Source organism: Ylistrum balloti, unplaced genomic scaffold (genome assembly GCF_031769215.1).
Source record: "Ylistrum balloti isolate Yb309-2 unplaced genomic scaffold, AGI_CSIRO_Ybal_v1 Utg370532, whole genome shotgun sequence".
NCBI lineage: Eukaryota > Metazoa > Mollusca > Bivalvia > Pectinida > Pectinidae > Ylistrum > Ylistrum balloti.
Genome location: NW_026782339.1, coordinates 125,015 through 152,371, shown reverse-complemented (window position 1 = coordinate 152,371; position 27,357 = coordinate 125,015). Strand labels below are relative to the sequence as shown.

The following is a 27,357-nucleotide window of genomic DNA, read 5'->3' as shown; positions in this document are numbered from 1 at the left end:
GAATGCAATCCCTTATCTAATCAAAACGTTTTACTAACTCCAAATTTGGTTTTCGATACGTTTCTAGTCTTTTCTTTTAAATTGAGAAAGACACACGAAACCGTAGATTAAATCGAAAGGAAGAGAAATGAAAGTCCAAAGGAGACAGCTAGCACGATTTCAAATCGAAGAACCTAGTTCAACTAGTCACCCTTTACACCTGTCCATCAGCGAAAAGGATGCTGATACTTTAGGAATAACAACAAAAGAAGACTCTCAATCATTGTTTCTCTCCGTGTGTTATAAGAGGTCATCTGATCTCGATTACAGTTTCAGCAGCTCTTTTCCCGTCACTCCGTCCTCTGGGGGTCAGATTAGTGTCAGTACCTCCCCTAGTGGGAGCCTTCCGTTCCCTCCATCTTGTTCATTTGACCTCCATCAAGAGTCTATCAATGTATGTTGTGATCAGGAATGGCTGGATATTGCTGTGTGCGTTTGGATAAGAAAAGAGCAGGGTGATATTGTTGACAGAAAGTTGAAACCAGAATCTAGTGACTTTATAGTTTTAACTGGGACTCCAGACTTTTTAGCACATTACCAGATTGCTGCAGAAGATGATTTGTTCATCAGACCAGTTAAAATATACCCAGTTCAGAAAATTGTTATTGGTGTGTCAAATTTCAATGCATATCGCTGGCTGCAGAGAGTTAACTTTTGTACAGGACTGTTGGTGGAAGTGTGTCTACACCCCATACTGGTCAGGGAGAATGACATCTTCTTGGCTCCATACTCTAAACTTTTCCTAAGTGACTCAGAATTTGATCCTTCATTCTATTTTGATATGCAGGTTTTAGAATGCTGTCCTCTTAGGGTTGGGAGAATCACAGTGAATACTGAGATAATAATCTCATTCATTGATCAAGATGTCAACAGGAAGAGTGCTGAGTTTCAGTTGGATAGTCCAACAAAGGCTATGGCCTCTAAAAGTGTTGACCAATACCTAATATCAGACTTTTGTCAGGCTATGCGACCAGACTCGCTGACACTCAATGCTAAAACTATTGGTGTCCAGAAATCTTCAACACAACCCCTTTACATATCTTTTAACTACCAAGTAGTACAGCAACACATCCTCTGGAAACGACTTTTGATAAAACCACAACAAAAAGTGACTTTTGATCCTCTTTACTACATAGGTATGACCAAACAAACAATGTTGCAGCACGGATTCTTTGAAGAAAGCCTTGTCCGTGTATCACTAGACGATACAACTCAGCCATTTACAGTACCATTTAGACTTGGTTTGGTCAAGTGTATAACAGAGTCTCTAGAAAATACTAACAAAGTGTTCATTTCACCTCTGATGTTGTTCAATCTGCAAATGACCTGTGCCAAACCTCATGGCATTATTGGACCCATTAGGATAGAGGTATTTTCTTTTCATTTTACATGTAAGATACATTTGAAGAACTCTTATCAAAGAAATACAAAGATTGTACAGATTGTAATATGTTCTGAAAGACAGTATATATAAGTGAAATAAAGAATAATATGATTATATATGAAACAGTTAATTCAGACCTTTCACTAGGTAAATGTAGAAGATTTGACTTGAAGTTTGAATTTATTTAAAGGATCTTAAAATTCTTTTTCAGTACAAAGTTTGTTAAAAAAATGTTTTAAATAGATGATGTTGATTGATCCCTGGAAAGTTCACCAAAATCAACAATCACTTGAGATAAGGTAATGAGTCAATTGCAAGTACATTTGTTTGTTTGTATTTTTGATAAGTGTAATTGTTTTCAAGTTTTATTTATGTGTAAATAATCTCTTTGTTTTCCAGAAATATCATTATGACCTGGATCAGCATGATGTTGACTCTGGAACAACAAGTTCATCCTGGAGCAGTAAGATTCCATTAGCAAGAGAAGTACAGATCTCCATAGTAATCAGTCCATACTACAGTCCAAGGGCCATTCACACTGAGGCTATCAAGGCCTACTTCACTGTGCCAAGGTCTGGTAGACTGCTCAGAAATAATTTGTCTTCCTTTTCATGATGATTTTGTTTATTGGATGTCTTATGGGAGATAATTGGAGTTGTGATACTCTACTGAAGCCAGTTTTTTTACTTAAATTTAATCTCAAGTTCCACCACTGTGATTCAGCTGGGACATGTCTGATGATAAATAATTAATAGAACAAGAGTGATTATGTTTTGGAGTAGTCAAAAATCCAAAATGGCCTTTATGTTGAAAAACACATTTAAAATTTCTTATCAATTTCCACTGGTGCCATTGAGCCGAAATTTGTTTAGAATGGTGAGAAACTGAAGTGATGTTCTTTGCCTTTTCTGCTAAAATATTCTGAGCTGTTTGAATCGTTTGAATACTGTTATTACTTACTTACACTGCTGTTTTATCATATACAGGTGTTTTAAATTGAAAATTTTTAAAAAGAATCATCTGTAAATATGCCGATAATAGTGTAAAATTTGAAAAGCTCGCCAGCAAAAAATCAGGTCACAAGGACTGCTATAATTTCATGGATGAATAACCCAGTCCCTGGTGATATTGTTTTTTTTGCATTAAACAAAAGAGGTTCCAAAATCTTGAGAGGATGCTGTTGTACTTGAGTACACAGACCTTTGTAATTTCATACTTTTCACTGCTTAAGTCAAAATAATGTGACTGACTTGATATAAAAAATCTTACACTTGTATTTTGATTTGTATTTCTGTGTTTTTGTTTTATTATCAGGCTGATGACGAAAGGTGACATTATACCAATTCGAAGTACAGGTAATTGTTTGTTGTATTTGAAATGTTTAATCCAATGTTGTGCACAGTAGTGTTTTCAATACATGTTTTCATATCTATTGTTGTAGGACTAATAAATTTGAATGTTTTATTTGATTCTCAGCATTCTGTTGTTTTCTGATGTTTTCAGATGACCCAGAATTCACCTCCATCGGTATGGAGTCTGACCGGAGGAACCCTGTAGTTTTCTTTAAAGTTGTGAAGATTGATGGACCTGATGTCTCTCTACCATGTTACCTTTGTGATAGTGGTTCTACCAGACTTATACAGGTAAATAAACTGTAAACTGAAAATAGAAACGACATTGCCGTCTTGATATCTATGAAAATACTGGTTACTGCTGGTAAAAATATTACCTGAAACATTGTGTACTTATTGTTATGAGAAATAAACAAGTGATGATTATAGGTACAGAAAAAGTTTGTACTAGATGTGGTTTGGCAATGTCTGATATGTATACGAGATGCTGCCACAATATTAATTCAGATATAAAAGGCAACGAAAGCATTTCAGTTCTTTAGATAGGAACTTACTTTACCAGTCTCTTATATAGTAATCTGTACAATTCGTAAATTTTTTTTTCTCTATTATGAACAGGTTGGGTCTGTACACAGTTATATTCCAGTAACCGCCACGTCGTACCTATCCAGGAATCCTCTTACTTACTGGGAACAGACGTATCTGTTCGGGCTCAACAAATATGCTGACCGCATGGAGGAGCTAATTAGACCCTTACTCCACAATAGGTAGTTTTCAGCAACAATTAATCGAATTTGTCAGTTAAAACAGATTTTTCAGTCTCTGTTAGGAAGAATTATAAGTTATGGATAGATTTTCAGTTTCAATTCATAGCTAAAAAAAAAGGTTATCATTTGAGATTTTGAAATATGCTATTAATTTATTAGACTTTAGCGAACTCATGAATTTGAGTTACAGTAAAACTCACTTGTGTTGACCATGCTTGAATAGAATACATTGGATGAGTGAAAAGTTTTGTTTGGTTCCTATTTTTTCTCTTCTTTATCGTAGTAAATTAAACATTTTGTGATCAATCCGTTCTAAATTCTGCCTAAATTTCCTTATTTTGTGTGATACATTCAGGTGTCACCTTGTCTCAGGTAAAAATTTTTGACTTTGGTCTGAATGACTGATTGTAATTGGTAGGATGTCTTAACTGGCCCTATTGTAAGTTTCTGATATCATTTATCCAGGTGTCCAGGTGGCAGTTTGAATTTGTAAAGAATTCAGCAACCAAACTATTGATAGAATAGGCTGTAGTCTGTTAAATGTAAATCTACTTTGTTCTGTTTACTTTAATTTTTTATGCGTAGGCTGCTGGAAATCAAAAGGTAAAAATAAACAATAAGTACTGTGTCGATGCAGATAAATAAAAATACTGGTTTGTTTTTGACACATTAGTTTATGATAAAATACATTTTTGGATATACATGTACATATATAAACTGCAAGTTTTATTCTATTATTTGCAATAGGTTAGTAATGTGTTCTCACTGATGGACATTGACAATTCTTTGTCACATATTAGGACTGTTTACATAAGTCACACCATGCTTTGAGACATGTATTCAGTAAACAGCCTATGAAAATGGGGTCAATCTTCTTTCCACAGTGTTTCTGTTCATAGAAACACAGCATTTGAACCATCAGATAAGTCAAATATTTCTTTTCGACTTTGACTTATCTGTGTTTTACTGTACATTACATTTTAGCATAAGTATTTTCTAAGTGACCTGGATAAATCACTCGTGATCTTCTGATCTGACCTGTGATGTGTAGTTAAGTAATTTTAGCTTTCACTGAAAGAATATTCATTCAGATTTTCAATGATTCTTCTGAACCTTTGCCATTCTTCTATAAATTTCTACAGCATTTCAAGTCCCCATCTGAAAGATGTCTTGAGATCAATAATGCTGATTGGTCCCTCTGGATGTGGAAAGACCACTATGGCAACTGCTGTTGCTAGGCGACTGAATCTTCACATGTTTAAGGTAAATGAAGTATTTTTTAAATTGGATGTGGTTAATTCTTAAATTTTTCACTCCAGCCCTCCAGTGTTTATATATCATGTAATGAATAGTTTGAAATCAACCATTACATGTTTAGGGTGGATCATTTTAAATAGCTACAGGCAAAAATGATAAGTTGTCATGGAACTTAATTACTTGAAACATTGCAAGAATGTTATTATTTGAGTTACGTTCAATATGTATATGAATTTGAATTAAGGTTATAAATGTGTATTTAATTTATGTAAATTAACAGGTAAATTGTCACAGATTATATGGGGAATCTGCTCGAGTGATGGAAGCCCGCATCAAAGATGTTTTCACTGCAGGTAATTACTGGTATTCATTTATATTCTGACGATGGCATAGTTCAAAATCACAAAAGTGAGATACGGGTGAGATGAAAGTATTGTTGCTGTCCCTTTCCTTAATGGTTAATATTATTACATGATTATAGAGCAAGGTTTTTTGTTTTTACAGCCAGTAACTTCTCACCTTGTATAATGTACCTCCATAGTATACACGCCCTGGGGAAGGACAAGGAGAGGAACACAGACGGTAGGAAACTTTGTCTTAAACTCTTCATTTATAAGTGAAACATGTTAAAATTACAATGGATATTCAGTGATGTTATTGTTTCTCATGTGTTTTTCTACCGTTATTAATTCTTTGATTCTTGTCAGATCCACGTGTGGCCAGCAGTTTTCAGCTGTGTTTACGTCAACAACGGAGGGAACTGTTGGAATATCCAGTCATTGTGATTGGATCCACTCATTCACCTAACATGCTCGCAGCAGATGTAAGAGAATCCTTCTTGCATGAAATACAGATTGAGGTATGTCATGGTCCTTTTTTTATATGGTTGGCTTTGGGTTTAGTTGATTGCGATAATCTACTGAAATTGAAAACTGAGACTTTGAATTAAGAAAACTTTGTAATTATTCAGGCACCAAATGAGGAAGAACGGTCTGAGATATTGGATGGACTTCTACAAAATGTGAACTACTCCGGGGATCTTTCAGGACAATATCTCGCTCAGAGAACAGCGGTAAATACTGCTCATTTTAGTCTTTTTTGTTTGTTTGTTAAAAGGTAGAAAAACAAACAGCGAATAGAAGTGAAATTGATCCATAACAATAATGTCTAGATTATTTTGTTATAAGAGAAGAAAGGGGGAAAATAAATAATGGATAACGATGTGGTAAGTAAAAAGTTTATCATAACATTTTATGTTTTGCCAGGGTTTTGTATTAGGAGATATGGCTGCACTGATTTCTCATGCCAAACAGGATGCCTACGAGAAAGTGTGCAAACTGTGGTAAGTATATACAGAATTAACATAAGAGTGCAGTATTATCATCTATTGTGTTATTGTCATTGTTTTGTTGTTGTTTATTTTACCTGTAATACAGTGTTGGTAAACATGGTTTCAAATGATGCAGGTTTATGGTTATCATTATGCTCTCTTTTCAAATATTCTATTTCCTCATAAGATACAAAGTTTGACATCCTTGATGTTCATTAGTATGTCTATTGGTTCGGTAGTAACTTCTATTTTGAGAATGCACCATTTCTTGGATTTAATGGAGATATATGTCATGAAGTATGAGACTGAAAACTTACCAAAATATCTATTCTTATCTTTTTGTATTTTTTAAGGTCGTTTACGAAAATCTGTCTGTCTTATTTTCATTATTAATTTTGATAATCTGATTTTAACCTTTGATTCAGTGTTTGTTAAACAGTATCTTTACTTAAAATACAAACACTGAAATTCACAACAAGTTCAGTTGAATATCTCTTTTATTTCTTCTCAAATCAGTACAGTTCAGGACATCAGTAAATCTAATTGATGAAAATAAAGGAACACTCATTAGTTTGTCGAAGATTTTTGTAGGACTTGGATACACTGAATAAATCACCTTCTTTTTATCATTCAAAGACCATGTTTCCTAGCATCTGACATTGTCTATGTCAAAACAGACCAGGATTATATCAGGCACATTCTGTATTTTAGGTCACCTGAGACAAAGTCTCACAGTGACTTGTTGCATTTGTCTTTTTGGAAGGTGTCGTGCACCTGGAAACTTTTTTTAATTTTTGACTTCTTCTCAATTTGTGAAAACCTTTCCTTGCCAAAGATAAACCAAAATGGTGAATTACATGCTCCCCACCCCTCAGGGGCCTGAGGGACAGGGCCAACAAGGGTCCCATTGACTCAAATTTCAAAAATCTTCTCATCACTCAGATATGGTAGAATCAGATGTTCTTCATGGATCCTTTACCAAAATTTTGAATTTCAGGGGTAAAGTTTACTATAGTTTATATTAGCAATTGTTGATCCTGTATGACTTTCACGGGCTGATGGGCTTGGCCAAAAAGGGTCAAATGGACTCAAATTTTAAACATCTTCTTCTCAACACCAAGATGTTGGTAGAATCAAATGCTCTTTATGGATGAAAGGGTATTGAGGTGAGGGAGGGGATAAAGTTTACTATAGTTTATGTAGGAAAAATACATTTATGAGCGTTAAGTTGATAACTTTGTAAGAATTATTATTATAGGATGGCAGTTTTGATGGTATTCATATATTGACTACCCCAGAGAGGTTTGATTGTATCACTTAAGCCTTACAATCATCAATGTCACAATTTCTTTCTCATGACACTTGAAGGCTGCCTACTATATTGCTTACCTAAGGTGTCAGGGTCACTAGGCCTCATGTATTATAAACATTTTATATATAAAGTGCTTTAATCTCACAAAGTTATGTTTTTTTGCTCCAAGAAAAATTGGCAGGGTTTAATTTCATACAACTACTTCAATAATCAATTGTTGCTCCCGACTCTGGTAAAATGACATTGAATTCAAATTAAATCAATGTGAAATAGCATGAAAGAAAGAATGCTGTTAATTTTGTCCATTCAGTGGTGATGGCCGCCGTCTGCTCTCATATGATGAAGAGGAAGATTTATCAATGGCAGGGGTAGTGGTTCAACAAGAAAATTTTGTGTCTGCCTTAGACAAACTTCAGGAAGCACATTCAGACACCATTGGAGCCCCAAAGGTATGTATTTGCAGGGTTAAACGCTTCATACAGACATATGCTGGTACCTCATTTCTGTTAACCAGATTACAAAGTGAAACACAACATGACAATTATTATAAATATGAATTATTCCAACATTGTCTTTTTTATACATTTCAGCCATGTAGTAACTGCAAAGAAATGACATTGACACAAATTTTTATCAGTCAGTACCAGTAATCCTATGTGCGTATAATAGAGAATTTTTTCTCTGTTAGATTCCAAACGTAACATGGGCTGATGTTGGTGGCCTGAGTGATGTCAAATCGGAAATCTTAGACACTGTACAACTCCCTCTACAGTATCCAGAACTGCTAGCTGCAGGACTGCGACGATCAGGTAAAAAGTATTTCAGTGTATGAGTGACAAGGATTGCTGTGATCACGTAAAGACAAAACAAGGACTGCCGTTAACATTTGTCAGTCAGTTTTATTCTCACAATGACAAGTAGGAATGGAATTGAGACCATGGTGTTACATTTCCTACATTGACAGTTGCAGCAGTGGTGGTGTCATTATTTCATTTTAAAGATTTCGCGTTTAGATCTGTGACATTAAGTGTATGCATCCACTTGTGATCAAACTTTGTGTATCTCTAGATCACATAATGGACATCTCAGCACATCCTCCATTTGCAAAAAACCTTTATGATTGAACAGTACAGCAACTCTGATAATTGTGGATGCTGAGAAGTTTGACTTCAAAGTTCCATGTTAAGCTAAGTGTCTCATCAAGAACAAGTCCTATTACTGGAATATAGTCATAATGTAGTATGGACATCTGAGTCCACCAAATCTATTACATGAAGTTCATTTTTTTATGTATTTTTGGAACAAAAACTTCAGATTTTGAGAATTTACTTCAGAGTCATTATGGCTTGTTCTGTTTCAGATTTTAGTGAATTTTTAGGAATGAATGATTTACAAAATGTCAATTTCATGTATCAGTATTTAAACGTGACAACAATATAACTATGTTTTTTCATATTAATTAAGATTAACTGGAAATTTGTATAATTTTGGAAGGGGTTGGGATGGAGGGGGTGGGGGGTGGAGGGGGTGGGGGGTGGAAGGGGTTGGGATGGAGGGGGTGGGGGGTGGAGGGCATAAGTTTTAGTTGATTTTGCCTTCAACTTAAAAATTACCTTACTAACAAAGTTGGACAATGGAGTCATATGTATCTGCATGATTCTATATAATGTATGTCAATGTGTTTGTGTGGTCAATTATTGCATGAACCTGTGGAATTAAGCAACATTTAGCATATGCTGATATTATCACCATGTCCCATGATGTTCAATAATGCCCTTGATGTGTTGTTATATGATGTCTTTCATGAAGATACCCAATATTACTTTACAGGTGTGTTATTATACGGCCCACCAGGGACAGGAAAGACTTTACTGGCGAAAGCTGTGGCCACAGAGTGTTCACTTAACTTCCTCAGGTCAGTCTTGACTTAGACTGATCATGAAAGTAGTTCACCACAAATCCTGATTGGTCTATTATGTAGAGAAATTGATTTTCTTTTATTGTTCTATGAAACATTTTCTAGTCCAACATGGAAGCATTGTTATTAGTATTTTATTGTTAATGAAATAAACCAATGTATGTTATTACCATGGTTAACAAATTTTTATTTTATTGTTAATGAAATAAACCAATGTATGTTATTACCATGGTTAACAAATTTTTATTTTATTGTTAATGAAATAAACCAACGTATGTTATTACCATGGTTAACAAATTTTTATTTTATTGTTAATGAAATAAACCAATGTATGTTATTACCATGGTTAACAAATTTTTTTTTTGTTGTTAATGAAATAAACCAATGTATGTTATTACCATGGTTAACAAATTTTTATTTTATTGTTATTGAAATAAACCAACGTATGTTATTACCATGGTTAACAAATTTTTATTTTATTGTTATTGAAATAAACCAACGTATGTTATTACCATGGTTAACAAATTTTTATTTTATTATTAATGAAATAAACCAATATATGATTTTACCATGATTAACCAATAAGATTATACAAATGTATATAAGCAATACAACTCAATAATAAGTAACATACCCCTAAAACTTTTATATAAGTATGACATATATGGTGATTTTGTTACTATTGTTTCAGTGTAAAGGGACCAGAACTGATCAACATGTATGTCGGGCAGAGTGAACAGAATGTTAGAGAAGGTAAGCATGTACATTGTGTATATTTCATTAATCAAAAATACACTGACATTTATTGAATCACTAATGAGAGGTTATTCAGGAAAAAAGTGGTGAAAATTTTGATATATTGAATTTTACTGTGTTTTACAGAGTAGACTTTAGAATGGATTACTTTTCAGTGTTTCATATTTTATTTACACAAAATTCTTCATTTATCTTTTTCACAAATCTAAAATAGTCAGCTATAGTTCCTGACATACCTGTTAATGTCAAATAGGGCCATGAAGGCTTTGTTGGTGTTTGCCAGAAAACAACATTAGACTGTAAGGTCTATTTTTGCTTCCAGAAAACACATCTCTGGTCTAACTCATTTCACTATTTAGATTATCACTATGAAAGTAGCAAACAAACTGAAAATAAGAGCTTGATTTGATACCCTTTGACAATTTCTTCATGCTTATCTACAAATAGAAATCTGGTGTTCGAAGACTTTTTTATTTGCATTCTTCACAGATTTGACTATTACACCATTATCATATATGGAAATGTTATGATTTCAGCACGAACGCCCTGTGGTTTTTTACAGTGGATATTGACCTTTAAAGTGATGATATTGTTGTTTTTGGGTACAATTTGAAATGAGACCACCATGTTAATGTGTGGTATTCTATGGTTGACAGCCATGTTAATGTGTGGTATTCTATGGTTGACGATCATGTTAATGTGTGGTATTCTATGGTTGACAGCCATGTTTATGCATAGTATTCTATGGTTGACAGCAGTGTTAATGTGTGGTATTCTATGGTTGACAGCCATGTAAATGTGTGATATTTTATGGTTGACAGCCGTGTTATCGTGTGGTATTCTATGGTTGACAGCAGTGTTAATGTGTGGTATTCTATGGTTGACAGCCGTGTTAATGTGTGTTATTCTATGGTTGACAGCAGTGTTAATGTGTGGTATTCTATGGTTGACATCTGTGTTAATGTGTGTTATTCTATGGTTGACAGCCGTGTTAATGTGTGTTATTCTATGGTTGACAGCTGTGTTAATGTGTGGTATTTTATGGTTGACAGCCGTGTTAATGTGTGGTATTCTATGGTTTACAGTGTTCCATCGTGCCAGAAGTGCCACACCATGTGTTATATTTTTTGATGAGCTTGACTCCCTTGCACCCAACCGAGGGAAGAGTGGTGATTCTGGAGGGGTCATGGACAGGTGAGCAACTGTGATGAAGTAACAGAAGCACCCCTGTTAACACCATCATGATTGATTTAAAAGCAGTTTCTGTAATATCATTATACATAAACCAAAGTTACAAAAAGTGAGCTCAGAGTCCAAAATACATGTTATCCATACAGGGTAGTATGGGTATACCAGAAATTGTATTTCCAATAATAGATTAACAATAAAACTTTTCTCTGGTTAAACGATGATATAATTTTATTCCAGTAAAACCTAGGTATTTCCTGAATGCCTGCTTTCCTAAGTTTTCACTGTATGGGAGATTGTACATTGTTTACAGTATGGATCAATGATTAACACTGATAATATCATTCTTCCAGGGTTGTGTCTCAATTGTTGGCTGAGTTAGATGGCCTTCACAAGTCATGTGATGTGTTTGTGATAGGAGCAACCAATAGGCCTGACTTACTAGACCCTGCACTACTACGACCTGGCAGGTAACTACAGCTTGTTCCACTGGACGATGATTGTGTGTACATTGACAATGCGAGTTTCTGTGGTCTTCGGTGTGAAATCATTAATTGCAAACCATAATGGTAATAGGAAAGATATTTACTGAATCAGAAATTGAAAATCTATACTTGTTTCCACTTCTTTCTGTGGCCCAAGTATTGTGATTTAATGCAGTAAAACTACCATGAGGGCCACCTATATTTAACATTATCTATGTCAAGCTTATCCTTGAGTGGCCTTTATAGAAAGGTTTAAATGTATATAAGCTCAGAAGTGTGTTTTGCCCACAGGTTCGACAAACTGCTGTACCTGGGTGTCAGTGACAATAAAGACTCCCAAGTCCGAGTGATGAAGGCCCTCACAAGAAAGTAAATAAATTTTAATGACTTTTTTACTTAGTAAAAGGGTGAATTTTTTCACATCCACATCAGAAATGAGGAAGTGTTCCAACATCTTTCTAACAAATTCACTCCATCATGAATGTTACTTGAGAAAATGCAGATTTCTTCCAAATATAAGAAAATATGTCATAACCCAAAAATATTGGATGAAAGCATGAAGATTGACAAAAATTTGGATTTAAGATTCTGACTCTTTTATGATGTAGATGAGTCAGTTTTTACGATCAGTTCCAGTATTATATGTTAATTATCATTGACAAATATGATGGTGACTTGTTTATAAAGAAAGGCAAAAGTAAAGGTCTATCTGATGTCTTAACAACGAACAATTTACTCTTGTTCACATAGCATTTGTCAGTGGCTGTGACTTGTAATTTTACCATTCACAATCTCGCCCTAAATGTCACTTTTTCAGATTCAGTCTTGCAGAGGACTGTGATTTATCTGATGTAGTAGATGAATGTCCCAAAAATTTAACTGGTGCTGACTTTTATGCCCTGTGCTCTGATGCCATGCTGAATGCCATTAAAGGACGAATACAGAAGCTGGAAACAGGTGAGTTGTATGATCAAATTCATACTGATGGTCTGGGTCATTAAGATTTCCAGTAATAGTTTTCAATAGATATGGGCACTTTTTAACTGCTCTATCAGTCAAAAATTTAAGATATTTCCGACATCATACACTGATGTATTCTGTTTGTGTTTATAGGAGAAACCACTGACCAGAAAAATGTGAAGGTGTCCAAGCAAGATTTTCTAGATGCTCTCTCAGCTTTAACTCCTTCTCTGTCAGAGCAGGAACTTGACCACTACCAACAGTTACAGCAGGAGTTTAATAAACAGTGAGGGCTTAGTTTGTAATAAAGGGATGGATATAGTCAGTTACCTCACTAGACACAACTATCCAGACAGTGAGGGCAAAGTTTGTAATAAAGGGATGGATATAGTCAGAGTTACCTCACTAGACACAACTATCCAGACAGTGAGGGCAAAGTTTGTAATAAAGGGATGGATATAGTCAGTTACCTCACTAGACACAACTATCCAGACAGTGAGGGCAAAGTTTGTAATAAAGGGATGGATATAGTCAGTTACCTCACTAGACACACCTATCCAGACAGTGAGGGCAAAGTTTGTAATAAAGGGATGGATATAGTCAGTTACCTCACTAGACACAACTATCCAGACAGTGAGGGCAAAGTTTGTAATAAAGGGATGGATATAGTCAGTTACCTCACTAGACACACCTATCCAGACAGTGAGGGCAAAGTTTGTAATAAAGGGATGGATATTGTCAGAGTTACGTCACTAGACACACCTATCCAGACAGTGAGGAATGTGCTAAAATGATGGATATAGTGAGAGCTGGCTCACTCTAGGTTGATGCAGTGAGGACAAAAGGTGTACTAAAGGGATGGATATGGTAAGAGCTAGCTCACTGCAGGTTGAGGCAGTGAGATAATGTATCTGAGGATTAGGGTAGACTTGATACTGTAATGAAACGTGTCCCGAGTCCCAGAATGTCTCACAATGTCTTGAGTTGTACTGGGTAGAGTGTTATAGAGGTATTAATTACAAAGTTGTTAACCTGAGACATTCAGTAGGAGACCAGACTTGTATCCTGATCCCGAGTCCCAGAATGTCTCACAGTGTCTTGAGTTGTACTGGGTAGAGTGTTATAGAGGTATTAATTACAAAGTTGTTAACCTGAGACATTCAGTAGGAGACCAGGCTTGTATCCTGATCCCGAGTCCCAGAATGTCTCACAGTGTCTTAAGTTGTACTGGGTAGAGTGGTATAGAGGTATTAATTACAAAGTTGTTAACCTGAGACATTCAGTAGGAGACCAGGCTTGTATCCTGATCCCGAGTCCCAGAATGTCTCACAGTGTCTTAAGTTGTACTGGGTAGAGTGGTATAGAGGTATTAATTACAAAGTTGTTAACCTGAGACATTCAGTAGGAGACCAGACTTGTATCCTGATAATGTGAAATCCATATTTACCTCAGTGTAAGAATAATTAAAACTTATTTATTTTACATGTAATCTACTGATAATTTCATCCTTATACAAAAACTGCTATGAGAGAATTACAGAACAATACTTTGATATGTGGATGAAAGTTAGAACAACTGCAACATGTACATGTATGCCTGTCTCCATAATATACAATATTCTATCAATTAAATTGCATGAGTGAGTTCTGTCAAACAAGTATTACATAGCAGTATTGATTCCTGATGAGACTTAAAATTGGACCTAAATGTTTGACAAAAGAAGTATATTGTATTATAAAATACTCAGATGTAATATTGAAGAAAAATAATGACTTTGATAAATTTTTCAATATAAAAATTTAGTTTTGATGAAGACATTTGCTTTGCTTTATATGTTGTCTTTTGAAATTCAGACTAAGTAGACATTTCATACAAAACAGTTAAATTAAACAGAATTCCTTGTAAATATATTGCTTCATTTCATCTTGAATGACAGCCATCATGTTTTGTAAATTAATGATGCATGTTGTTTTATCTGTTTACTTGTTATGAGTTAAATGTGCCAACACGTACATGTACAACACATTAATATACAATTAAAAATCATACGGTAAAAACCAGAAATATTTGGCAGATTTTTTTCTTTAATGATTTTGTACCCATAATTAAAGAGGACAAGGTAAATGAATGATTGAATTTTGTAGAGAATACTTTTAAGTTTTAGACTTTATATCATTGGTCTGATGTGTCAGCTGGACATTCTGGGATTGATGCTGTGGCTCCTTGATATAGTTTTTGACTGTAGTTTTGGATGCATAAATCATGAACGTGGAAGCATATTTTAAGCATTTTCAACCCTGAAAAAGTACATGTACAAATTATACAGTTACACTCCTTTTGTGGGTTTTTACAGTAAATCTTGTCTTTTCTTTTCTTAATACCCATGATCATGAAACTAATCATGTTGCTTGCTTCAAATTTCTGACAAATTGATGTGTATGATTTAAATGACTGTTTCTGTTATTAACGGGTAATTACTAATTACTTATTCATTGTTGATTATTTTGTACAATTGTTGATATATTTTCATATTCTATTTATTTCAAATTCCAATAATTTTTGTTATTTCCCTTTACTTATATATAGTATTGCTAAAGGTATCTTTTACAAGTTTCACATAATAGCAATTGGAAATTTGTACTAATGAATAAGTGAAGTGTTTAGTAGAGATGTTGAGTGGAACCAGCATATACTATACATAACTGCCTGTTTTAATTGTTGTTGTGTATCAAAACCGACATTTGATGTCTGGTGTATAGATAATCTGTGGTACTACATTGTGTAGCTGTACTTACAATATGTTGTGGTGACATATTTTGTATTGTTATCTTGATTGATGTAAAACTTCAATACTGGTTTATGTATTATGTGCTCAAACACTGAAGAATATTGTGAAAACCTGACACTTCCCTCAGCAACTGGATTTCTCAATAAATAATTATGTAGTCAGACGAGAGTACATAGAGATTTGCCTGGATATACTGGTATCTTTTATATACCTGTTTGTCCTCATCATTGTCCTTGATTTTTACCAACTTTACAGTGGGACTGTAATGGAACTAAATGTTTGTGAGGTAAAAAAACAAGATCACTATCATAGAAATGAAAATTCGGAATCATGACTTTACAAAAACAAAACTATTTCTGAATGTCTTATTGTATGTGTTTTCATTCATCAGCTTCTGTACAAGTTTTCACATAATGGGTCACAAAAACATAGTCTTAAAAAGACCTCACCTTTCTCAAGTCACATACAATAGAATGTGAAATAATAATCACTGTATTTAGGAGAATTCAGGAATAAAGACTAAATTTCTTGTGTTCCTTTTTTGGAAAGCTTTAACATCCATTTGAAATGTTGCTCTTCACATGCATTAAATGGAGGTAATTTTATTGTCATCAAGACCTGTGATTTTCAATATTTAATAGTGTCCATATGTTTTTGAAATTTTGGCTTGAACTGTTTTCATCTTGAATCTTGAAATCTAAGTTATCAACTATTCAGGCATACTAATTTGAAGAATTTGAATTACTTCAAAATTTGTGTAGCACGAAGTTAATTTGGTTGTGAATACATGGAAATGGGCATTTTGAAATACAGCTTTGTGTTACCTTAATCTGATGTAGTGTTCTTCATAACTGTATGAAACAAGTTGCCAAAATGCACGGCTATATGAAATGTTAAATCTGTTTCACTCACCTGACAAGGGACTGTTTAGTTTCTGCAGCAAGATTTACCTAACTTTAAGTCTGTGTTTGATAATACGCCCATCACTATATATCACTATTCAGCAGAATTATAAACACATCCCACACGACACCTTTAACTTTGAATCAGAGATTGTGTTGACCCTTTAGGACTTATTGCTTGATAGGGTTAGGGTGAGTTAAAGTTTTCAACTGAAAATAATCCTAATATTACATTGTTGCACAAGGTGTTAGAGTGTCAGCCAAAGACCTACTGTGTGCTGTAAAAAGCTTTGTTTCTAGAAGGTCTGATAAACAGTGAGTGATGGGGTATTACAATGTCAGATTGAAGGGGTTACACTGTAACGTACCCACTGTCAGATATTTTAGTGATAAACAGTGAGTGATGGGGTATTACAATGTCAGATTGAAGGGGTTACACTGTGACGTACCCACTGTCACATATTTTAATGTGCCATAATAAATATGTTACGTGATACCAACTACAGACGAGTATTGTGCCTTTGGTGTGAAATAAACAATAAACAATGAACCCATTTTTATGTTACTTTGTCCATATTTTTATCTTAACGTTTACATGTGATGTGATTGATAACCAATACAAGTGAAGGATTCAATATATTTTGAAATCATCCTGTGCCATTGTGTCAAACAGTGTCATTTATATTTCAAAATTAGAATAAAAAACTTAATTTGTTCATGGCGGATGGAAAGCCAGCTGATCTCCTCTAATAAACATTGTTAATATTTTTAATAACTGGTAATACATAAATAACAATATTACATGTATTAAAATATCTATTTCATGTTAATGTTGAATAGAAATTTTTTGAAACCCTTGAAATGGGTTGGAGGAATAGTCACGTTTTTAAAGATGTGACAATTGAAAATTTCCAAATTGAAAGTGCCAATTTTTAGAGTAACAGTTCAATTGGTGATCTTAAATTCTATTTCTTTGTGTTGTGATACTTTTGCTCACCACAGAAACATATTCCTGTCCATTGGCAGAAAAAGGACTTGACTAGAATTCAGGTCAAGTGTTCTGGCTATTGTGTCGAGAACACAGAGATCTTTGTGACGTAGTTTAGCTGCAGGAATTTGTGGCAGGTACACAACAGCCTTTACATTCATAAGATCCATCACATCCACAACATCCCTTTTAAAAATATCACACATCTTTTTATCTTGAATTTCAGCAATATGGCCATCTAGATCTGTAACCCACATCAGGTCAAAGTTGTCATATGGTTTGAAGAAATGCTGTAAACAACATACAATCATTTCACTCTTAAGCCTGCAAAGATTCATAGAATTGCTCATTTTTACGTAAATCTGTATTGCCAAACCATCATCATCCTCAGGATCTTTCGTAAATGTTTTTAGGTACTCTTCATTTCTGTTCCCAAACCTGTCGTCCTCCAAAGCAACATGTTCCTGTATTTCTCTTTGTTGAATTTTGTGGGAAAGGGATGGACGAATCAGTTCCATATCGTCACAACCACGGTTGGAAATTCTGTTCATATCAAGGAGGGTTATCTTGTCCAATTTGTCCTCCAAATAGTTGACATACCATGCTTGTAAATCAAGCCAGCAAAGCAAAGATCTATCAGAGATGGAACCACGAGGATATTTTTCACCTAGAGTGTCAAACACAGGGATAAATTTTGAATATTTTCCTGTCTTGTTGGACTTCATTCTCCTTGCAATAGTATTTGTGCATGATAAAGAATGAGTAGGTCTAGTTTCCAAGGAGTCAAAGCTTTTTGTCCGGCTCATTATGACACTTAGTTGGCTAACATGGACAATGGCTTTGTGGTAACAGCTATTATTATTGTCCTTTTCCGACAATATGAAAATTTTATTTGACTGGATTTCTCCAGATGCTAAAAAGATGCCGTGAAACGTTTGAGTCTTCAATAAATCGGCCGTGTCTTGGTGATCTTCACATGTAAGAAGCATGTGATTTGTCCTCTTTGTAAAGGAAAAGTTGTATGACTTATCAAAATGTTCTTTGACAGACACAACAGATTGACTATAATAACGTGAATACGGTGATTTGGTGGACTTCTTTCGTTGATTTTCTGAAATTCTTTCACTGAAAAAGATTAACTTGGATTTTAAAGCTTTACACAGTTTCTTTGGCACTTTCTTAAACTTTTCCTCCAGTTTGGGCATCTTCCCAACGGTTTAAATCGGTCCCTCCCATTGACTCTCGAAACCCGTTCAAACGTCAATCAGTTATGTCACGTGTGTTTGTTTACAGACGGCGCTCTATGTGTGACATCATGTAGGATTCTGCGTGCAACAGACGCTTGTTTGGTATGGATATGCACCAATGTATTGAAGCGTTTATTTCACACAGAAAGTAGCAGCATGGCCTCCGAAACATCAGCAGCTGGAAGTGCGCGCGATAAAGTTTCTTCTCAACATATTATCAAAGAAGGGGATCAGGTTCTTCTCAAGAAAGGAAAGAATATAAAAGTTTTTCAGATAAGGAAACACAGGTAAAAATGTTACACCTTCTTTAGACAGAAACAGAAAGACACATAAAATGAAAGTAGACACATGCAAACTCTCATGTCTAATTACATCTGTATGTGTAACCCCTGTAGAATTCTTGCTGCAATATACCGTACTGTCTCCTACTTTTAGCGAGTGACAGAATGAACCTTTACCTTCTAAGTAGTGACGATCATCTCAATAAACCTGACATTTGAACAAGTTACTGTGACAGATCCTTATTTTATCCTGATGTAATCGCCTTTCACTTACTGAACGTTCTCTGACCTGTCCAGTGACAGAGATGATAAAGCGAACGAACATCCGTTATGAACTACGTATCAAACATTGAGGTAAAACTAGCAGTTTACCTTAGCGCAAATGCGTTACTTGAAGTAGCGTTTTTACGTGTGACGTCTTTTCTGTATGCTTGTCCCAGGTAATGTTCTGTAAAGCTATGCATATACTGATGAACTGACGGGACAGTCTGTGAGGAACATCCATGAATTCAATGATCAGTGGAGTTCTTATCCTGGTGATCAATATTACCCTGCACTTGTCCAGATTAAAACATATATGCCACTTCTCCAGTTCTTTCAGTTTATCCAGGTCCTGTTGCAACTTCACAGTGAACACAAGTGGAGATAGTTTCATACATTGAACAACTACACACTAACAGCTGAGGAACAGAAGTTATATTGTTAACATGAACTAAGAATAAGAGTGGTCTAAGCTTCATTCCTTAGAGTACTTCTGGTATCATTGGAGATGTCATTGTTGAGATGTCATCTTTAGTTAGGATTAGGTGATTCTTGTGAGGCATTTTGTCAACATATATATTCATATTGCATTTTAGACAAGTATGGCTGGAGAAAGCAAAGTTTACTTTGGACGGTACTATTGGTCATCCATATGGCACTACATTCGAAGTGAAAGATGGAAAGATGATTAAAGTAGAGAAATCAACACTGGCAGCGACAGAAGCTTTGGCTGAAGGTAAGACATAAGTCTGATAAGTAGTTTAGTGTCTGTAGGCATGTAGACATTCTCACAGATGATGTGCATGTCATTTGCTGTCACTCTAAATGCCTTATGCCTGGTGTAGGAATTGGACGCTACTCGGGCTACAAGCATATCTAGTACCTTGAAATTCTGTCGAGGAACAGGTTTAGAAATCAAACATTTCTCTTAGTTGACAGTGGTAAAATTATGCAAAACACAGACAACAGTTTTTGTGTTTCACAATTGAGTACTCCTAGACAAATGAGTAATTATGCAAAATGATTTTGAGCACGAGGATTATAACATTGAGATAAATTTACTGAAAATACAGCTGTACATGAAAACATGGGAACATTTTGGAATACTTATATTTTCATATATATATATATATATATAAGGAAGGGAAAGTTGTTACGTTTCTGCAAATAATATTTGTTTGTAATGCTGATTACCTCCTTGACAGTTCTTTTAATTCATACATTGCATGAAATTATCAATACATGCATTTGATCATGTTTCTTATTTGTAAGAATTTGATCCTCTTTACTGGTGTAAAATGATGTACAGACAAAACAAGCTGAATAAACGTTCAGTGTTTAATATTTAGGTGGAAAAGATAACAGGGATCTTCTGGACCTGGACAGTAACCAGAAACTGACACGTGACGATATAGAGAAGATGAAGAAAGATGGCATTAAAGGAAAGGTAATTTTTAAAAGAGCTGATATTTATAATGAGATATGTTTGTAAAGGAATTTTAGCTCTTTAATATCTATAAAAAGTCATTTCTTTGGGAGATTATTAACCTTCAGATACCCACTGTAATGATACTTCTGTTGTGTAGGAAATTATCGACCAGCTGATAGAGAACAGTTCAACATTTCAATCCAAGACTGTATTTGCTCAAGCTAAGTGGATCAAGAAAAAGAAAATAAAGTAAGTATACTGCAAAGCTACCTTTACAATGTCTATTATATAATGTTTCATGACCCATACTAAAAGTTTTACTTGTGCTTTTTAAATTTTGAAACTATGATTGTGAATGAATGTTTGTCATATACAAAGCATATACACTTCACTTAGTGTTGCCTATATAAAGTTACAAGGAATTGTATGTTCAGTGATTATTGTATTTATTGGTTCATGTATATTTATAAACAGTCATAATCATTTCCTTTGTTTTATTGAACCAGATGAAATTGTATAAAGGGTCATATTTGAACAAATTAAATACCCAAGTTCTCACACTAATGGAACAACACCCACTGGTTGTGTAGTCCCTGTGTGTGATATTTTGTCTAACTAGTAGAGCCACAATACTTGTACAGTGGAATGTCATGATATTGGGGAATGTGTAGTTGATACACCAGTATTGATATCTTGGTCTAATTTCCTTGTTTAGACATCTTCTTGAGTTCACCATTCTGAAGCCATCTGCTCGGATGCTATGTGAGATGCACCACATGAAGAACCCTTCTAGAATATGGTAAGTAGGGAACATTTCTCAGCATGGTTTACAACATGCATTGTGATCTAACTTTTCAAAGTCCTCATCAAAACTTCAAAGTTTGGTTATCCGTGTTCATTTGAAGGCATTTTTAAAGTGCAATAGAATCTGACATGGGTCTGTTCTATGGACAAATATATTCCAACCCTTTGTGTAGGCACAAGTGCTGACCAGCCAAAATATTACACAAGGGTTGAAATATCCCTGTCAATGGAACAGAGCCATGTTTGATTATTTTTCACCTATACTTAATAAAACAGTAACAAAATATTCTTTAAAGGTTTTTCTGTGAGAATACATAGAAATATCTCTGAGTGTCAGCTGGATGTTATAAGTTCATTTTATTTGTAGTTCATTCTGTGTTACAGCTTCATGCGAGTGGATAGCTTGGCCCAAATTCTCAGTAGAGGGAATGTAAGGGCACATTCCACTGTAGCTGTGGTGGACACGTGCATGGGGCTTGTGGTGGGGGCTGTCATGGAGAGACTAGGGGGTAAGTAGTGACTGTGGTGGACACCTGTATAAGTCTTTTAGTGGGGGCTGTCATGGAGAGACACCTATGGAGACCTGGAACTAGTAGTTCAACTTTAATATCTCTCTTTAGCCCAGTTTTCACTCGATTAACAAAAGGCCAAAATTTTTCCTGAGCTCAGAGTTTCTCACATACAATATATGAATTGGAATAACCATGCTTTGTAACATTGATAAATTTACATTATGCTATATTATGACTAGAGCATCTTATCCGTACTTTTGGATTTGCCATTATTTTATTGATCAAAACAGATCATATCAGTCTCAATGTCCGTTAAATTGTAAATCATATCTTTCAAAGTGACATTCATTAAATCTAAAAAAATGATTGTATTTCAGGTTTTGGAAAAGTTATACACTTCCACCAAGGTTCAACACCAGTAAGGTAACTAAACTGTTAATTAGGTCTACAGGTGAAATACACATGTATAGATCATAGTGTTTTACTATATTTTATGTGTGTTCACTTTTTGATAAGGTTTTAAAAGAGTTGTATAATGGAAAAAATTAAATGAAAGATTGAGTATGAATATAGTTAAATCTGTTGATGCATGTCACAATTAAAGTGAGCTGCCAAAATTGACATTAATCGTTGTGCTTGCTTTGTGCTTACCTTAAAAAAAATGGTCTGAAACTTTATTATTTTAATCTAGCTGTTATATTGATTGTTGCTTTCCACAGACCTGTGATGGACTCATTTGACTTTCCTGAGGAAATTCTGAACAATTTATATAATTATCCTCTGGATCGTGTCAATACTATTGAGTGTGATCAAACGAAATCAGACAGGAAAGCTGAAAATAGCAATGGCACAGATAGTGTGGTGAAGTGCCAAGGGGAGACAACTGTGAATACAAGCTCTAGTAGTGCCTCTGAAATATCTGTAAATGTGTCAACACATTCTCAGGAAACAGCACATGACACATGCTCTAACTGTGTCACAGAAACATCGGTAGATATGCCAACACCTCCACAAGAAACTACAACGGACATTGAAACTACAGAGGATGGTGTCAGCAAATCTGATTCTCAGGAAACCCCAGGATGCTCAGAAGAAATGGAAGTTGAAGAAGAAGATAAACTTAACAAAACTGATATGGAACAAAGAAAGAAAAAGGTAATATTTTCCCCACAATCAGGTTTGTCAGTCTTCTGTCCAGCCAACTGCTGTTATTGATCTTTGTCTTGTCATGGATTGCACTGCTTACTCTTTCATATGTTCCTCCTTCTTTTTAAACTGTAAACTTCATTTATTTCACAACAATTCTGATAACAAGTAATCTGTAGTCTTACATAGTTGTTTTGTTGTTTACAGGGGATGGAGAGAGAGACAAATCGACAACTACGAGAGCAGAAGATTCAAGAAACCAGAAGCCTAATACTAGAGAAAAATATTGATTGGTAATGTACACTAAATCATACTTGCTGAATTTTGGGAATTAGAGAAGAGATAATGTGTGTTGGAAATTTCAATTACAGTTAAAAGCACTGTATACTTCCATTTGTCAAACTAACAACTTAGTAATTAGTGCAAAGTGACAGTGAACTTACAGTATCATCTGCCCATCTGTCTGTCCATCAACTTTTAACCTATAGAAAACTATAAGTAACTGGGTACTGATATGTTGCCAGGAGGTACCACAGAAACTGTACTATGATCTTTCTTCGTGTGGATGACCTTGACCCGTTTTCAAAATCAAAGGGGTCAGTTATGTTGAAAACCTCGGATTCCTGATACTTTGCTATCTGGTACCTAGGATCCAGTTCTATTAGACTTCTTATATAATAACCTTGACCTATTTTCAAGATAGAATAGGGTAAAACTTCTGAGAATCTTTTTTAAGTTTCAAAAGACCCAGGATACTGATATCTAGGTAGTTGGTTCTTGGAATAGAACACTTTAAAGTTATTTGATATGATTACAAACTAGTGCTACATTTGTCATTTCTTATTCCCTTGGCAAGAAGAATACAGATTATACACATGTTAATTTAGGCATCTTTCTTTCATAACCAAATGATTGTTACATTCCAGCTGGGAACCTTGCTAATACAAATAATTGTTCTCCAATGCTGCTTATTTTTATGACCACCAATTCAAAGTGTTTAATATTTCATCTTGAGTATAAACATATCATTGATACATTACCTGTATCTCTCATATACTTCCCCAATAGATTAACTGTTCATTACCTGAAAACATGGGTCATTGATTATCACAGGAGTAATGAAAAATAAATACAGATAAATTCATTGTAAGAATAGTTCTTTTTTTTTGTGGTAGAAAGAGGTCTTGCAAAGCTCATGTTTTTTATAACTTTAGAAAAATTGCTTACTCAAGTGAAAGAAATACCATACACAACCTCTTATGTAACCTCAATGTATTTCTTATATATGTTTTATTATTTTTTTTTGGCAGTTTGATTGTGGCATGTAAGTTTCATCCAACACCTATTGTATTGGCCTTGTTGAAGTATGTGGCTCCTTCCCGTCCAATAGTAGTGTTTGGACAGTATAAAGAGGTAAGTACCAAGTACATCAATAAACTAGAACTAGTGATGATTATGAGGAATTTTTTAAGCTTGTAAATCTGATAAAGAATCCCTTTACATCTTGTATATTTATTTTGCCGGTGTTTCAGCCCATCATGGATTGCTATGAGTACCTGAGGAAGGAGGGAAACATGGTCAACTACCGTGTCACAGAGGCTTGGTTAAGGGAGTATCAGGTAGGTATATAGTAACACCTCATCACAGAGGCTTGGTTAAGGGAGTATCAGGTTGGTATATAGTAACACCACATCACAGAGGCCTGGTTAAGGTAGTATCAGGCAGGTATATAGTAACATCACAGAGGCCTGGTTAAAGGAGTATGGGGTAGGTATATAGTAACACCTCATCACAGAGGCCTTGTTAAGGGAGTATGGGGTAGGTGTATAGTAACATCACAGAGGCCTGGTTAAGGGAGTATGGGGTAGGTGTATAGTAACACCTCATCACAGAGACCTGGTTAAGGAAGTATCAGGCAGGTATATAGTAACATCACAGAGGCCTGGTTAAAGGAGTATGGGGTAGGTATATAGTAACACCTCATCACAGAGGCCTTGATAAGGGAGTATGGGGTAGGTGTATAGTAACATCACAGAGGCCTGGTTAAGGGAGTATGGGGTAGGTGTATAGTAACACCTCATCACAGAGGCCTGGTTAAGGAAGTATCAGGTAGGTATATAGTAACACCTCATCACAGAGGCCTGGTTAAGGGAGTATCAGGTAGGTATGTAGTAACACCTCATCACAGAGGCATGGTTAAGGTAGTATCAGGTAGGTATATAGTAACATCTCATCACAGAGGCCTGGTTAAGGTAGTATCAGGTAGGTATATAGTAACACCTTATCACAGAGGCCTGGTTAAGGGAGTATCAGGTAGGTATATAGTAACATCTCATCACAGAGGCCTGGTTAAGGTAGTATCAGGCAGGTATATAGTAACATCACAGAGGCTTGGTTAAGGGAGTATGGGGTAGGTGTATATTGACACCTCATCACAGAGGCCTGGTTAAGGTAGTATCAGGTAGGTATATAGTAACACCTCATCACAGAGGCCTAGTTAAGGGAGTATGGGGTAGTTTCTCATCAATACTGCATCAGAGGCCAAGTTAAGTGTCATATAATTTCACATTAACATCATGTCACAAGAGGCCTAGTTAAGGGAGTATGGGGTAGTTTCTCATCAATACTGCATCAGAGGCCAAGTTAAGTGTCATATAGTTTCACATTAACATCATGTCACAAGAGGCCTAGTTAAGGGAGTATGGGGTAGTTTCTCATCAATACTGCATCAGAGGCCAAGTTAAGTGTCATATAGTTTCACATTAACATCATGTCACAAGAGGCCTAGTTAAGGGAGTATGGGGTAGTTTCTCATCAATACTGCATCAGAGGCCAAGTTAAGTGTCATATAGTTTCACATTAACATCATGTCACAAGAGGCCTAGTTTAGGGTATCAGGGAGGTACCATATATGTCTTATTTGTGCTACAATACCTTTCTCCATGATAATCCATTGCAGATTTGTAATAAACACTTGTAACAAATAGGATTTTGACTTTGATAAATGGTGGCCAATGTTAGAAACAAATTTTAGCACATCATCATAGATTATTCATAGATCATGAAAGATTTATTATTGTAATCAAAGGCAGATAACTCTTAACTGTTATTCCATATCATGTATTTTTACTTTGAGGTTATTTTTGTACTTATCTATAGGTACTTTTATATCCAGATAGTCCTTGATTGGCTGAAGTTTTTAGAAAACCTTGAGTTTGAAATCTATAGTTTGTTGTTAGTCTAAGATAAAAGATGCACTAATTTTGTGAAAATCTGATGATGTACCTTGTAACAGAGTAGTTTTATAGTGTGATTTGTTTTTTGAGGTGATGGAGATGAGGACACACCCAGTGATCAGTATGAGTGGAGGAGGTGGTTATCTACTGACAGCTACTACCATTGCCAAATCAGATACACCTCGGTGATTACATCGGAGGGACTTAGCACAAGCCACTCAGTCAACCATACCCAAGAAGACAGCTATTGACAATTTTTGTGTCGCTAACATTTCTCATCATAGATACTTTGATGTAATAATTGATGATGTCGTGAGCCTGTTGTTATATGGAGGTTGATGGCAGCTTTCCAACACATAGTTCTTTTACACTGTGATATAGTGTAATGTTTTACTGTATAAAGATATGGTGAATCAAATAACATTTTGTATTGCTGCGATGAAGGAATGGAGACAAGCTGAATTGCTCTGTCCAAGTCAGCACTGTATTTCACATAAATGTGAAAAAGTTGAAATTCGCTTAGTTTCTTAGAAAATATTCAAGTGACATAGTCACCAAAATTTTGTATACAGTTGGATCATGAGAACATCTCAAATAAAAAGTATCAATCAGGTATTTGTTTGAAACCAAAATTTTTATGCCCCCGCCATTTATGTCCGGGGGCATATAGCGTTGCCCATGTCCGTCCGTCCCGTCCCGTCCCGTCCCAAATCAGTATATACCACCTAACAACTTCATTCGGAAGGCAATTTTCATGAAACTTCATACAAATATCAAGTATGAAAAGACCTCATGCAGTGTTGAATTTCTCGGCTTTCTAAAAAAAGATGGCCACCAGGGGGAGATAACTCAAAAAAGAGGAACATCATCTTATTTCTACATAATTTGGTACTTGTGGGTTTTAAGGCATAAGGAACTAATATACTCCCTCATTTTTTCCAGAGAACAAAATTCCAAATTCATGTACGTTAAATCAACTTGTCAATTTAAGTATGAAACTTAAGTTGTACATAGT

At 35.1% G+C, this 27,357-nt stretch overlaps 2 protein-coding genes across 2 annotated transcripts; both read left to right on the top strand.

The window, feature by feature from the left end:
* The first annotated feature begins 127 nt into the window (after nucleotides 1–127).
* Nucleotides 128–13,050, top strand: LOC132555964 (peroxisomal ATPase PEX6-like). The gene is made up of 20 exons (XM_060220350.1): nucleotides 128–1,408; nucleotides 1,823–1,995; nucleotides 2,738–2,778; nucleotides 2,927–3,066; nucleotides 3,394–3,542; nucleotides 4,685–4,805; nucleotides 5,080–5,152; nucleotides 5,304–5,381; nucleotides 5,507–5,658; nucleotides 5,770–5,871; nucleotides 6,065–6,141; nucleotides 7,752–7,890; nucleotides 8,130–8,250; nucleotides 9,272–9,356; nucleotides 10,051–10,112; nucleotides 11,201–11,309; nucleotides 11,657–11,773; nucleotides 12,080–12,157; nucleotides 12,606–12,745; nucleotides 12,902–13,050. Exons 1-20 carry the CDS (start codon nucleotides 128–130, stop codon nucleotides 13,036–13,038), a joined length of 3,375 nt encoding a protein of 1,124 aa, XP_060076333.1. The 3' UTR covers nucleotides 13,039–13,050.
* Nucleotides 13,051–13,534: 484 nt separating this feature from the next.
* Nucleotides 13,535–26,954, top strand: LOC132555965 (tRNA (adenine(58)-N(1))-methyltransferase non-catalytic subunit TRM6-like). Its single transcript, XM_060220351.1, has 13 exons — nucleotides 13,535–13,615; nucleotides 18,720–18,960; nucleotides 19,812–19,951; nucleotides 20,565–20,662; nucleotides 20,802–20,893; nucleotides 21,360–21,443; nucleotides 21,833–21,957; nucleotides 22,338–22,383; nucleotides 22,680–23,115; nucleotides 23,314–23,399; nucleotides 24,417–24,519; nucleotides 24,639–24,725; nucleotides 26,433–26,954. Exons 2-13 carry the CDS (start codon nucleotides 18,830–18,832, stop codon nucleotides 26,529–26,531), a joined length of 1,527 nt encoding a protein of 508 aa, XP_060076334.1. The 5' UTR covers nucleotides 13,535–13,615; nucleotides 18,720–18,829; the 3' UTR covers nucleotides 26,532–26,954.
* Nucleotides 26,955–27,357: the final 403 nt, after the last annotated feature.

What these genes read in the sequence shown, in the direction of transcription:
- LOC132555965 (XM_060220351.1), top strand. Translation starts at nt 18,830, where the DNA reads ATGGCCTCCGAAACATCAGCAGCTGGAAGTGCGCGCGATAAAGTTTCT. An exon ending in AAGAACCCTTCTAGAATATG is followed by an intron (nt 21,444 to 21,832) that starts GTAAGTAGGGAA and finishes TCTGTGTTACAG; the next exon opens with CTTCATGCGAGTGGATAGCT. An exon ending in TGGAACAAAGAAAGAAAAAG is followed by an intron (nt 23,116 to 23,313) that starts GTAATATTTTCC and finishes TGTTGTTTACAG; the next exon opens with GGGATGGAGAGAGAGACAAA.
- LOC132555964 (XM_060220350.1), top strand. Translation starts at nt 128, where the DNA reads ATGAAAGTCCAAAGGAGACAGCTAGCACGATTTCAAATCGAAGAACCT. An exon ending in TGAATCTTCACATGTTTAAG is followed by an intron (nt 4,806 to 5,079) that starts GTAAATGAAGTA and finishes GTAAATTAACAG; the next exon opens with GTAAATTGTCACAGATTATA. An exon ending in CAAAGATGTTTTCACTGCAG is followed by an intron (nt 5,153 to 5,303) that starts GTAATTACTGGT and finishes TTGTTTTTACAG; the next exon opens with CCAGTAACTTCTCACCTTGT.